General features: G+C 57.5%; 1 protein-coding gene across 2 annotated transcripts in view; it reads left to right on the top strand.

The window, feature by feature from the left end:
* LOC144949634 (cysteine-rich secretory protein LCCL domain-containing 1-like) overlaps window positions 1-13,379 on the top strand; it is a 31,797-nt gene that overhangs the window by 1,336 nt on the left and 17,082 nt on the right. Inside the window, exons 2-6 of one of the 2 annotated variants that reach the window (XM_078879613.1) lie at window positions 544-629; window positions 2,982-3,770; window positions 6,978-7,096; window positions 9,809-9,941; window positions 12,089-12,204. In XM_078879613.1, the coding sequence (XP_078735739.1) occupies window positions 3,000-3,770; window positions 6,978-7,096; window positions 9,809-9,941; window positions 12,089-12,204 (1,139 nt within the window). In that variant the 5' untranslated portion in view covers window positions 544-629; window positions 2,982-2,999. Of the gene's footprint in view, window positions 1-521; window positions 630-2,981; window positions 3,771-6,977; window positions 7,097-9,808; window positions 9,942-12,088; window positions 12,205-13,379 lie in introns of both variants that reach the window. The other variant, XM_078879612.1, reaches the window with a different exon arrangement.

Raw genomic sequence — 13,379 nt, 5'->3', positions numbered from 1 at the left:
CCTCATCTCCCCGTGTCTCCCTCATCTCCCCTTGTCTCCCCGTGTCTCCCTGTGTCTCCCTCATCTCCCAGAATCCCCCCGTGGCTCCCTCAACTCCCAGTCTCCTTCATCTCCCAGTGTCTCCCTCATCTCCTTCATCTCTCCGTGTCTCCCCGTGTCTCCCTCGTCTCCCAGAATCTCCCAGAATCTCCCCGTGGCTCCCTCAACTCCCAGTCTCCGTCATCTCCCCAATAATCTCCCTCACCTCCCCGTGTCTCTCTCATCTCCCCCAGAATCTCCCTCATCTCCCCGTGTCTCTCTCATCTCCCCGTATCTCTCTCATCTCCCCCATAATCTCCCTCACCTCCCCGTGTCTCATCTACCCCAGAATCTCCCTCATCTCCCCGTGTCTCCTTCATCTCCCCGTGTCTCCCTCACCTCCCCCAGAATCTCCCTCACCTCCCCGTGTCTCATCTACCCCAGAATCGCCCTCATCTCCCCGTGTCTCCCTCACCTCCCCGTGTCTCTCTCATCTCCCCCAGAATCTCCCTCATCTCCCCGTAGGTGACTGCACGACGCAGTCGAGGAGGAGGAGGCTTTCGCGACCACTGCTATCTTCAACTCGCCTCTTGCCCGTCCAAGGACCCAGGGTGCGTTGCAGTAAATGTGAAACTTGCAAGCGGAAATCAGACCGCGACGTGATATATTCATCGCATCAATTCGTGCGCAATTTGTAAGGCCGCGGTGACACAGAGCTATTTCATTTGAAGGTTATAATCCCTTGTTCATCACGACGTCCTTTTTACTCTGATGTCTCAGTAGCGTGACGGAGATCACGTGACGTGAGGGTTCTGCCTTTGTAGTGATAGTTGCGAGTTGACGCTGAGGAGGGGGTAGGGGGCGACTCGCCCCCCCCCCCATGTGGAGTGACGTCACCCGCTAATTAATATTCATGGTGGGGGGGGGGTGTTCATTTGGAGGACGTCACCTATTCATGATTATTAATGAGGGGGGCTGTTCGATGTGGAGTGACGTCACCTGCTCATGATTATTAACGAGGGCGGGTGGGTCCATGTGGAGTGACGTCACCTGTTCATGACTTAATGAGGGGGGCTGGTCGACGTGGAGTGACGTCACGCGCGGGACACACAGACATTCTTGGCTCATCAAAGTAGTAAATAGAGGTTTCCGGTTAGGTCACGCGAATTTAAATGCGTCGTTAAACCCGGGTTTCTGGGTTAGATAAAGCGTAAAAATAAAAGATACACTTTTGTATGGATTGCGATCTAACCTCTGTTATGGAAGACAAGGTCAGGTGGTGAGTCACATCGGGCCACGCAGGGACGCCACGGTGGCTAGGAGATGTGAACTACCTCGCCTGGTGTACAGGTGGCCGTGGGTTCCATCCCGACCCTGTTGTATATTTGGAGTTTGTGTCTCTCTCTCCGTGGCGAGGAGATGTTAACTACCTCGCCTGGTGGACAGGTGGCCGTGGGTTCTATCCCGACCCTGTTGTATATTTGGAGTTTGTGTGTGTCTCTCCGTGGTGAGATGTGAACTACCTCGCCTGGTGTACAGGTGGCCGTGGGTTCCATCTCGACCCTGTTGTATATTTGGAGTTTGTGTGTCTCTCTCCGTGGTGAGATGTGAACTACCTCGCCTGGTGTACAGGTGGCCGTGGGTTCCATCCCGACCCTGTTGTATATTTGGAGTTTGTGTGTCTCTCTCTCCGTGGTGAGATGTGAACTACCTCGCCTGGTGTACAGGTGGCCGTGGGTTCCATCCCGACCCTGTTGTATATTTGGAGTTTGTGTGTCTCTCTCTCTCCGTGGCGAGGAGATGTTAACTACCTCGCCTGGTGGACAGGTGGCCGTGGGTTCTATCCCGACCCTGTTGTATATTTGGAGTTTGTGTGTCTCTCTCTGTGGTGAGATGTGAACTACCTCGCCTGGTGTACAGGTGGTCGTGGGTTCCATCCCGACCCTGTTGTATATTTGGAGTTTGTGTGTCTCTCTCTCCGTGGTGAGATGTGAACTACCTCGCTTGGTGTACAGGTGGTCGTGGGTTCCATCCCGACCCTGTTGTATATTTGGAGTTTGTGTCTCTCTCTCCGTGGTGAGATGTGAACTACCTCGCCTGGTGTACAGGTGGCCGTGGGTTCCATCCCGACCCTGTTGTATATTTGGAGTTTGTGTGTCTCTCTCTCCGTGGTGAGATGTGAACTACCTCGCCTGGTGTACAGGTGGCCGTGGGTTCCATGCCGACCCTGTTGTATATTTGGAGTTTGTGTGTCTCTCTCTCTCCGTGGTGAGATGTGAACTACCTCGCCTGGTGTACAGGTGGCCGTGGGTTCGATCCAGACCCCTGTTGTATGTTTGGAGTTTGTGTGTCTTTCTCTCTCACCGTGGTCGCGTGGACTTTTTTCCCTGTTCTCCGTTTCCCCCCCCTCCCTCTCTACATTTAGAATCAACGTCACGCGTTTCGAGAGTATTTGGCAGCTAGAAGTTTTCCACGCGATGATGATGATGAGCCCACTTCGTTTAGCCATCCATTTGTGATCGCCAGGTCGCTTCTGAAAAAGAGCTACATAGCTCAGTGGGGCCCCTACCTGGTACAAATAAAATAAAAGTTGTTTAGTTTAGAATCGCCAGAGTAAAGGAGAGGATGGAGGGGTGGAGGGAGGCGGATGAGTGGTGGGGGGAAAGGTGGGCGGGAGGGGTGGGATGAATGGTTGCATCCAGCGTTGCTAAAACCCCCCTACCCCCACTCCCTGACCCAAGCGCGATGTGCTTGAAGGTTTAGCTGCCACTGGGGGTGCCCCTCGGAATGTGGAATGTTCGAGATGAGACGCCGGTCACGTGGTGCGCCGCTCCCAGTCCCCGCATAGAGGGTGCTCTATGGAGGAAAAAAAAAACACCCAGCACTCATCATGAATGATTACTTTCTCACCCTCGTCTTACCTCTCCTCTTCATCTTACCCCCCCCAACACACACGCGCGCAGGCACCACTGGCAGTCCGCATGGCCTCCATCGTGAACCCGTCTCCGCTGACTTCCTTGAGTCCTCGGGTCGCTCCGAGCGCCGTGAGCCCCACCATGGCCTGGCTGCCCCTAGCTGCCCTCATCACCCTCGCCGCCTCCTCCTCATCCTCCTCATCCTCCTCATTGTCCTCCTCCTCCTTGGCTTCCATCTCGCCCGAGTGGGAGACCTTGATGACCCGACACGGCGCGGATGCTCAGGGGAGCAGTAGCAGCAGCAACAACAACAACAGCAGCAGCAACAACAACAACAGCAGCAACAACAACTACAGCAGCAGTAACAACAACAGCAGCAGCAACAACAACAACAGCAGCAACTACAGCAGCAGCAACAACAACAACAGCAGCAACAACTACAGTAGCAGCAATTACAGCAGCAGCAACAGCAACAACAGCAGCAACAACTACAGCAGCAACAACTACAGCAGCAACAACAACTACAGCAACAGCAGCAGCAACAGCAACAACAGCAGCAACAACTACAGCAGCAGCAACAACTACAGCAGCAGCAAGCGCAACAGCAACAACAGCGGAAACAACTCCAGCAGCAGCAACTACAGCAGCAACAACTACAACAGCAACAACTACAATAGTGGCAACTACAACAACAACTACAACAGTGGCAACTACAGCGGCAGCAGCACGAGGAGGCTGCGCAGAGCCATCTCAGAAAGCGACAAGGCCGTCATCCTGGACCTCCACAACAAACTCCGGGGCCAGGTGTCCCCATCGGCCTCGAACATGGAGTACCTGGTGAGTGGCCAGCAAATGTTAACTGCCTCGCCTGGTATACAAGAGGTCGTGGGTTCGATCCCGACCCTGACGCCTGCTGCTGTATATTTGGAGTTTGCGGTGTTTCTCTCTCATTGTGGTAAGATGTTAACTACCTCGCCTGGTCTACAGGAGGTCGTGGGTTCGATCCCGACCCTGACAACTGCTGCTGTATATTTGGAGTTTGCGGTGTTTCTCTCTCATTGTGGTAAGATGTTAACTACCTCGCCTGGTCTACAGGAGGTCGTGGGTTCGATCCCGACCCTGACACCTGCTGTAGATTTGGAGTTTGCGTGTCTCTATCTCTCATCATCATCGCGGTGGCTAGGAGATGTTAACTACCTCGCCTGGTATACAGGAGGTCGTGGGTTCGATCCCGACCCTGACGCCTGCTGCTGTATATTTGGAGTTTGCGTGTCTCTCTCTCTCTCATCATCATCACGGTGGCTAGGAGATGTTAACTACCTCGCCTGGTATACAGGAGGTCGTGGGTTCGATCCCGACCCTGACGCCTGCTGCTGTATATTTGGAGTCTGCGTGTCTCTCTCTCTCATCATCACCACGGTGGCTAGGAGATGTTAACTACCTCGCCTGGTATACAGGAGGTCGTGGGTTCGATCCCGACCCTGACGCCTGCTGCTGTATATTTGGAGTTTGCGTGTCTCTCTCTCTCTCATCATCACGGTGGCTAGGAGATGTTAACTGCCTCGCCTGGTATACAGGAGGTCGTGGGTTTGATCCCGACCCTGACGCCTGCTGCTGTGTATTTGGAGTTTGCGTGTCTCTCTATCTCATCATCATCGCGGTGGCTAGGAGATGTTAACTACCTCGCCTGGTGTGCAGGAGGTCGTGGGTTCGATCCAGACCCTGACGCCTGCTGTATACTTGGAGTTTGCGTGTCTCTCTCTCTCTCCGTGGTGAGATGTTAACTACCTCGCCTGGTGTGCAGGAGGTCGTGGGTTCGATCCAGACCCTGACGCCTGCTGCTGTATATTTGGAGTTTGTGGTGTTTCTCTCTCTCACCGTGGTCGCTGGATTTTTCAACGGGTCCTCCGATTTCTCGCCCCCCCTCCGCCTTTAGAATCGACACCACAGGCGTTTAGAGTTACTGTATTTGGCTGCTATATATTTCTAGATTTGAAGCTTTCGTGACTGCAAGGATTAATAATCTTAGGTTTTTTCGGTAAAGTCACGTAGGTAAAAAAATTAAAATTAATAAAAGTAATAATAGGATTAAAAAAAAATCACGACGTTTCGTCATCAGGTGGAACCGTCACAGCTAGATTTTTTTACCTACGTGACTTTACCGAAAAAACCTAAGAATATGCTACACATTTCCACGCGATGATAAATGAGCCACTTCGTTGAGCTGTCGTTTGAGATGATATCGCCTGGTCAAATAAAATAGAATGAGGGGGGGGGGGGGGGGTGGAGGTTTGACCTTGACCTGACCTTCATTGATTGACCCACCCCCCTTTCCCCTCCTACAACGGCCTCCTTGATGGGTGTGTGTGGAGTAGAGGTGTGCGTAGTGGGGAGCGGTGGTGTAGCGGTTAGCGCGCTGCGCTACGGACCCGGCGACCCGGGTTGGATTCCCGCTCACGGCCAACACCGGTGACGATTATCTGAAACGGTCTTGGGCCTCCCCTAGGGCGACTCAGCCTCAAATGAGTACCTGGTGCGGTGAAACATCGATACTAGGGAGATAAAGGCGGCCGGGCGTGGTGTTGGCCACCCAACCCCTCGTGTGCCGTGTCGGCCTTCATAGGTGCTCGCTAATAGCACTTGCCCCAACATTCTGTTAAGGCTATACGGGGCATCTTTATATTTGCTATTGGGGGTGGTGGGGGAGGAGGAGTTGTACATTCTAAAGTAACATCTTTCCTGGGTATAATCAGCCTGGATTGTGTGTGGAGCTCACAGAGCCTTGAAAGATCTGGACAAAGTCCCATCGGTGAACTCCTCCGGCATGCAAGGCTGCGTTGGCTGGGTCATGGAGCCCGCATGCCCAGCCACCGCATGCCTAAACAGCTTTTGTTCGGCCGGATAGAGGGGGCTCAACAGGCTAGATAAGAGATGGAGTGATGTGGGTACAGGAGGACGTGGAGCTGAGTGGACTTGCCAATGACTGGTACTAGCGGTGTCAAGATCGGCCTCTGTGGAGGAGGCTCGTGAATGACGCTGCTGGGCAGTTGGAGGCAGTCGCCCTCCAACAACAACGGAGGGCGGAGGAGCAACGCTCACAACAACGAGCGGAGCGCCGGGTGGCTAAAACGCAGCAATTTGGCACAGGAAGGAGCACAGGTGGTGCATTGGCCAGTCATCTCAGTCGACCTGTGGTACCTGGGTCTGTCCCGTGACGTGGTGCGTGTGGTGTGTGCGCGGTGCGTGTATGTGGTGCATGTATGTGGTGTGTGTGGTGTGTATGTGGGGCGTGTGTGTGGGGCGTGTGTGTGGGGCGTGTGTGTGGGGCGTGTGTGTGGTGCGTATGTGATGCATGTGTTTATGATGCGCGCGTGTGTGCGATGCGTGTGATGCGTGTGTGTGTGATGTGATGCGTGTGTGATGTGATGCGCGTGTGTGTGATGTGATGTGTGTGTGGTGTGATGCGTGCGTGATGTGATGCGTGTGATGCGTGTGACGTGTGTGTGATGCGTGTGTGTGTGTGATGTGATGCGTGTGTGTGTGTGATGTGATGCGTATGTGTGTGTGATGTGATGCGTGTGTGATGTGATGCGTGTGTGTGTGATGTGACGCGTGTGTGGTGTGATGCGTGTGTGTGTGATGTGATGCGTGTGTGATGTGATGTGTGTGTGGTGTGATGCGTGTGTGATGTGATGCGTGTGATGCGTGTGACGTGTGTGTGATGCGTGTGTGTGTGTGATGTGATGCGTGTGTGTGATGTGTGTGTGATGTGATGCCTGTGTGTGTGATGTGATGCGTGTGTGATGTGATGCGTGTGTGTGTGATGTGACGCGTGTGTGTGTGATGTGATGCGTGTAACGTGTGTGTGATCCACGTGATGTGTGTGTGTGATGTGATGCGTGTGACGCGTGTGTGTGTGTGTGGTGTGATGCCTGTGTGTGTGGTGCACGTGTGTGTGTGATGTGACGCGTGTGTGTGTGATGTGACGCGTGTGTGATGTGATGCCTGTGTGTGTGATGCACGTGTGATGTGTGTGTGGTGTAGGTGTGGGACTCGGAGCTGGAGCGCTCTGCCGAGCACTGGGCCGAGACGTGTCTGTGGGAGCACGGCCCCGCCGGGGAGCTCAGCCGCATCGGCCAGAACCTGGGGGCGCACTGGGGCAGGTGAGCGGGGTGGTGAGGGGGGTGGGGGTACTGGGGCAGGTGAGCGGGGTGGTGAGGGGGGTGAGGGCACTGGGGCAGGTGAGTGGGGTGGTGAGGGGGGTGAGGGTACAGGGGCAGGTGAGGGGGGTGAGGGTACAGGGGCAGGTGAGTGGGGTGGTGAGGGGGGTGAGGGTACAGGGGCAGGTGAGCGGGGTGGTGAGTGGGGTGAGGGTACAGGGGCAGGTGAGGGGGGTGGTGAGGGGGGTGAGGGCACTGGGGCAGGTGAGTGGGGTGGTGAGGGGGGTGAGGGTACAGGGGCAGGTGAGCGGGGTGGTGAGGGGGGTGGGGGTACAGGGGCAGGTGAGGGGGGTGGTGAGGGGGGTGAGGGTACAGGGGCAGGTGAGCGGGGTGGTGAGTGGGGTGAGGGCACTGGGGCAGGTGAGTGGGGTGGTGAGGGGGGTGAGGGTACAGGGGCAGGTGAGTGGGGTGGTGAGTGGGATGAGGGTACAGGGGCAGGTGAGCGGGGTGGTGAGGGGGGTGAGGGCACTGGGGCAGGTGAGTGGGGTGGTGAGTGGGGTGAGGGTACAGGGGCAGGTGAGGGGGGTGGTGAGGGGGGTGAGGGTACAGGGGCAGGTGAGTGGGGTGGTGAGTGGGGTGAGGGTACAGGGGCAGGTGAGCGGGGTGGTGAGTGGGGTGAGGGTACAGGGGCAGGTGAGGGGGGTGGTGAGGGGGGTGAGGGTACAGGGGCAGGTGAGGGGGGTGGTGAGGGGGGTGAGGGCACTGGGGCAGGTGAGTGGGGTGGTGAGGGGGGTGAGGGTACAGGGGCAGGTGAGGGGGGTGGTGAGGGGGGTGAGGGTACAGGGGCAGGTGAGGGGGGTGGTGAGTGGGGTGAGGGCACTGGGGCAGGTGAGTGGGGTGGTGAGTGGGGTGAGGGTACAGGGGCAGGTGAGGGGGGTGGTGAGGGGGGTGAGGGCACTGGGGCAGGTGAGTGGGGTGGTGAGTGGGGTGAGGGTACAGGGGCAGGTGAGGGGGGTGGTGAGGGGGGTGAGGGCACTGGGGCAGGTGAGTGGGGTGGTGAGGGGGGTGAGGGTACAGGGGCAGGTGAGGGGGGTGGTGAGGGGGGTGAGGGTACAGGGGCAGGTGAGGGGGGTGGTGAGTGGGGTGAGGGTACAGGGGCAGGTGAGGGGGGTGGTGAGGGGGGTGAGGGCACTGGGGCAGGTGAGTGGGGTGGTGAGTGGGGTGAGGGTACAGGGGCAGGTGAGGGGGGTGGTGAGGGGGGTGAGGGCACTGGGGCAGGTGAGTGGGGTGGTGAGTGGGGTGAGGGTACAGGGGCAGGTGAGGGGGGTGGTGAGGGGGGTGAGGGTACAGGGGCAGGTGAGTGGGGTGGTGAGTGGGGTGAGGGCACTGGGGCAGGTGAGTGGGGTGGTGAGTGGGGTGAGGGTACAGGGGCAGGTGAGCGGGGTGGTGAGTGGGGTGAGGGTACAGGGGCAGGTGAGGGGGGTGGTGAGGGGGGTGAGGGTACAGGGGCAGGTGAGTGGGGTGGTGAGGGGGGTGAGGGCACTGGGGCAGGTGAGTGGGGTGGTGAGTGGGGTGAGGGTACAGGGGCAGGTGAGGGGGGTGGTAAGGGGGGGGAGGGTACAGGGGCAGGTGAGTGGGGTGGTGAGTGGGGTGAGGGCACTGGGGCAGGTGAGTGGGGTGGTGAGTGGGGTGAGGGTACAGGGGCAGGTGAGGGGGGTGGTGAGTGGGGTGAGGGTACAGGGGCAGGTGAGGGGGGTGGTGAGTGGGGTGAGGGTACAGGGGCAGGTGAGTGGGGTGGTGAGTGGGGTGAGGGTACAGGGGCAGGTGAGCGGGGTGGTGAGTGGGGTGAGGGTACAGGGGCAGGTGAGGGGGGTGGTGAGGGGGGTGAGGGCACTGGGGCAGGTGAGCGGGGTGGTGAGGGGGGTGAGGGCACTGAGGTGAGGGGGGTGGTGAGTGGGGTGGGGGTACAGGGGCAGGTGAGCGGGGTGGTGAGGGGGGTGAGGGCACTGGGGCAGGTGAGTGGGTTGGGGGCACTGAGGTGTGTACATCCCCCACGCGGTTAGCGATTTCTACCGCTCCCTCGTGGCGCCACGTGGACATTGCGGCTGAGATTTCACCTGAGGGTTGGGCGTTGCGTTGAGCTTCTTTCGCACCGTACGTAGCCAACCGTGGTGAATCGGAGGTGCGGTGGGGATGGGCGGCGGGGGGGGGGAAGACAATAAACTAAAGACAAAAAGCAGTTTTAAAGAAGTAAATTTTCAAACTAGATGGCTTAAAAGTGCATAGCCCCCCGGTGGCTTCCTAACAAGTTACCGGCATGACTGGGACATTTCATTGCCCTCTGTCCGGATTGGCGACTCGGAGGAGACGTTCCCGTACACGTCAGACACACGACATCCCGTCTACCGCTCTCGCGTTGCCTGTTTTGTCAGCTGCCGATATCGATCCTCGGGGAGCGGCGGCCAACACCGGTTCCATTTAGCTGGTGCGGCTGATGGGAGGTCTAAAGAACATATTTTTTTCTATATAGTTTTCTTAATGCAGAGGGACAGGTAAGTGATGGAGGGGTATCTTACCGATAAATGTGACCTCTGGTTGGAGCCAAATTTAAGGGTGGGAGGGGGCTCCTATCAAGGCTAAACCACCCTGCCCCCCCCCCCCCCGTGCTCCCCTGCCCCCCCGTACACCCCTCCTCTTCCCCTCGCCCCCCCATAGGTTTCGCCCCCCCACGTTCCATGTGCAGGCGTGGTACGACGAGGTGCGGGACTACAGCTTCCCGTACCCGCACGAGTGCAATCCCTGGTGCCCCTTCCGCTGCACAGGGCCCGTGTGCACCCACTACACGCAGGTGAGACACTCACCACGTGCACACACCACGTGACACTCACCACGTGCACACACCACGTGACACTCACCACGTGCACTCACCACGTGCACTCACCACGTGACACTCACCACGTGCACTCACCACGTGACACTCACCACGTGCACACACCACGTGCACTCACCACGTGCACTCAGCACGTGACTCTCACCACGTGCACTCACCACACGCAGGTGAGACACACATCACGTGCACTCACCACGTGACACTCACCACGTGCACTCATCACGTGACACTCACCACGTGCACTCACCACACGCAGGTGAGACACACATCACGTGCACTCAGCACGTGACACTCACCACGTGCACTCAGCACGTGACTCTCACCACACGCAGGTGAGACACACATCACGTGCACTCACCACGTGACACTCACCACGTGCACTCAGCACGTGACACTCACCACGTGCACTCACCACACGCAGGTGAGACACACATCACGTGCACTCACCACGTGACACTCACCACGTGCACTCATCACGTGACACTCACCATGTGCACTCACCATGTGCACTCACCACGTGACACACACCACGTGACACTCACCACGTGCACTCACCACGTGCACTCACTACACGCAGGTGAGACACACATCACGTGACACTCACCACGTGCACTCACCACGTGACACTCACCACGTGCACACACCACGTGACACTCACCACGTACACTCACCACGTGACACTCACCACGTGACACTCACTACATGCAGGTGAGCCACTCACCACGTGCACTCACCACGTGACACTCACCACGTGCACACACCACGTGACACTCACCACGTGCACTCACCACGTGACACTCACCACGTGCACACACCACGTGACACTCACCACGTACACTCACCACGTGACACTCACCACGTGACACTCACTACATGCAGGTGAGCCACTCACCACGTGCACTCACCACGTGACACTCACCACGTGCACACACCACGTGACACTCACCACGTGCACTCACCACGTGACACTCACCACGTGCACACACCACGTGACACTCACCACGTGACACTCACTACATGCAGGTGAGACACTCACCACATGCGCTCACCATGTGCGCTCACCACGTGAGACTCACCACGTGCACACACCATGTGACACTCACCACGTGCACTCACCATGTGACACTCACCACGTGACACTCACCACGTGCACTCACTACACGCAGGTGAGCCACTCACCACGTGACACTCACCACGTGACACTCACTACACGCAGGTGAGACACTCACCACGTGCACTCACCACGTGACACTCACCACGTGCACTCACCACGTGACACTCACCACGTGCACTCACCACGTGACACTCACCACGTGCACTCACCACGTGACACTCACCACGTGCACACACCACGTGACACTCACCACGTGCACTCACCACGTGACACTCACCACGTGCACTCACCACGTGACACTCACCACGTGCACTCACCACGTGACACTCACCACGTGCACACACCACGTGATACTCACCACGTGCACTCACCACGTGACACTCACCACGTGACACTCACCACGTGACACTCACCACGTGCACTCACCACGTGCACACACCACGTGACACTCACCACGTGCACTCACCACGTGACACTCACCACGTGACACTCACCACGTGCACTGACCACGTGACACTCACCACGTGACACTCACCACGTGCACACACCACACGCAGTTGAGACACACATCACGTGCACTCACCACGTGACACTCACCATGTGCACTCACCATGTGCACACACCACGTGACACTCACCACGTGCACTCACCACGTGACACTCACCACGTGCACTCACCACGTGACACTCACCACGTGACACTCACCACGTGACACTCACCACGTGACACTCACCACGTGCACACACCACGTGACACTCACCACGTGCACTCACCACGTGACACTCACCACGTGCACTCACCACGTGACACTCACCACGTGACACTCACTACACGCAGGTGAGACACACCCCTCGTGCACTCACCTGTCTTTAACGCTGTCCCTGTCTCGAACCCTCACCACTCAACCTCTAACTCTGCTCGTGCCTCACCTCCGTGCCTGCCCCTGACCTTGCTCTCATGCCTGCCCCTCATCCCTGCCCCTGCCCCACAGCTCGTGTGGGCCACCTCCAGTCGGATCGGCTGCGCCATCAACCTGTGCTACAACATGAACGTGTGGGGTCAGGTGTGGGCCCGTGCCGTCTACCTCGTCTGCAACTACGCCCCCAAGTGAGCGGAGGCGTCCCGGTTCGAGCCCCCCAGTGTCTCGCTCTCTCGCTCCGCAGGTTCACCATGGCCGTGTCGGAGACACCGAGCCAGCACTAGTGCCGGATTAAGCCAGTGTGGGGGCCTGTAGCATATGTTATAAAGGGGCCCTAAATAAAGAAAATACACGTACATATTGAAACATAAATTTTTTACTTGTGTAGGGGTGTTACGGAGGAGCTGTTATACATGGGATCACACGGGAAACAAACACAGTGGGCGTGGCTACGTGAGTGCACGGGGAGGTGCTCTCAACGACGTCCGCACCGGGCAGGCTGGGGGGCTGACCCGGAGTTGTGATCCCCCGGGGCCCCACCCCTCAGCGGGGGGTTTTGGTATAAAAGGGGATGAGCCGGAGGGCTCAGGGGATAATGTTAAAGCTAAACCAGTGAAGACCGAAGATCGTCCAGATAGAGCCCTGGACTCCCCTGGATCGCTGCCCTTATCAGGGCCGAACAGGACCGAGCCAGCGGCGTGGTCCCGAGAGCCAGAGCCGGTGCTCTTATCAGAGCTGGTCTGGGACTCCGGGTACCGTAAGCCCGACTTACCAGTGTCGGGCCAGATAGCCTCCCCTAGCCCGTTAGTGGAGGACTAGGAGGTAGGTTAGGCATAGCTAGCAAGTATATCCCCAGCTAGCCGGGTGAGGGGGCCGATACCCCCTCCAGTGTTGTATGTCCGTGATTGTGCCAACTGACGCGGAATAAATACGTGTGCCTCCAACCCCGGCGTCCAAGAGTCCTCAACTATATTACACTTGCATAGTAATTTGGATTTTTTTATTTGCTCTACAGCCGGAAAATACAACAATTCGATAAGCTTAAACACCCAGTCGTTCGTAAAAGTTGAAGGCGGTATAGTACTATAGTAATAGAGCAAGTGCAGAAGCACTGAACCGGAATTGATAGCTTGAAAGCATTTAGCGTGGGGCCCTTGAAAGCGCGGGGTCTGTAGCATTTGTAGCTACTTTTGCTACTAGGATAATCCGGCACTGGCCAGCACCGATTATATCCTGGGGTTTTAAGCCCTGTGAGTTCATTGACGGGGAAGACGGTTGACAACCATTGGAGAAGGAGGACGGGGATTGGCTGAGGGAAATGGGGGGGGGGGGGGGGGGGGGTGAGCGAACCTTGGAGAAAGGG

This window comes from Lampetra fluviatilis, chromosome 54 (assembly GCF_964198595.1).
Source record: "Lampetra fluviatilis chromosome 54, kcLamFluv1.1, whole genome shotgun sequence".
In the NCBI taxonomy this organism is placed as follows: Eukaryota; Metazoa; Chordata; class Hyperoartia; order Petromyzontiformes; family Petromyzontidae; genus Lampetra; species Lampetra fluviatilis.
This window is presented reverse-complemented; position numbering and strand designations above follow the sequence as displayed.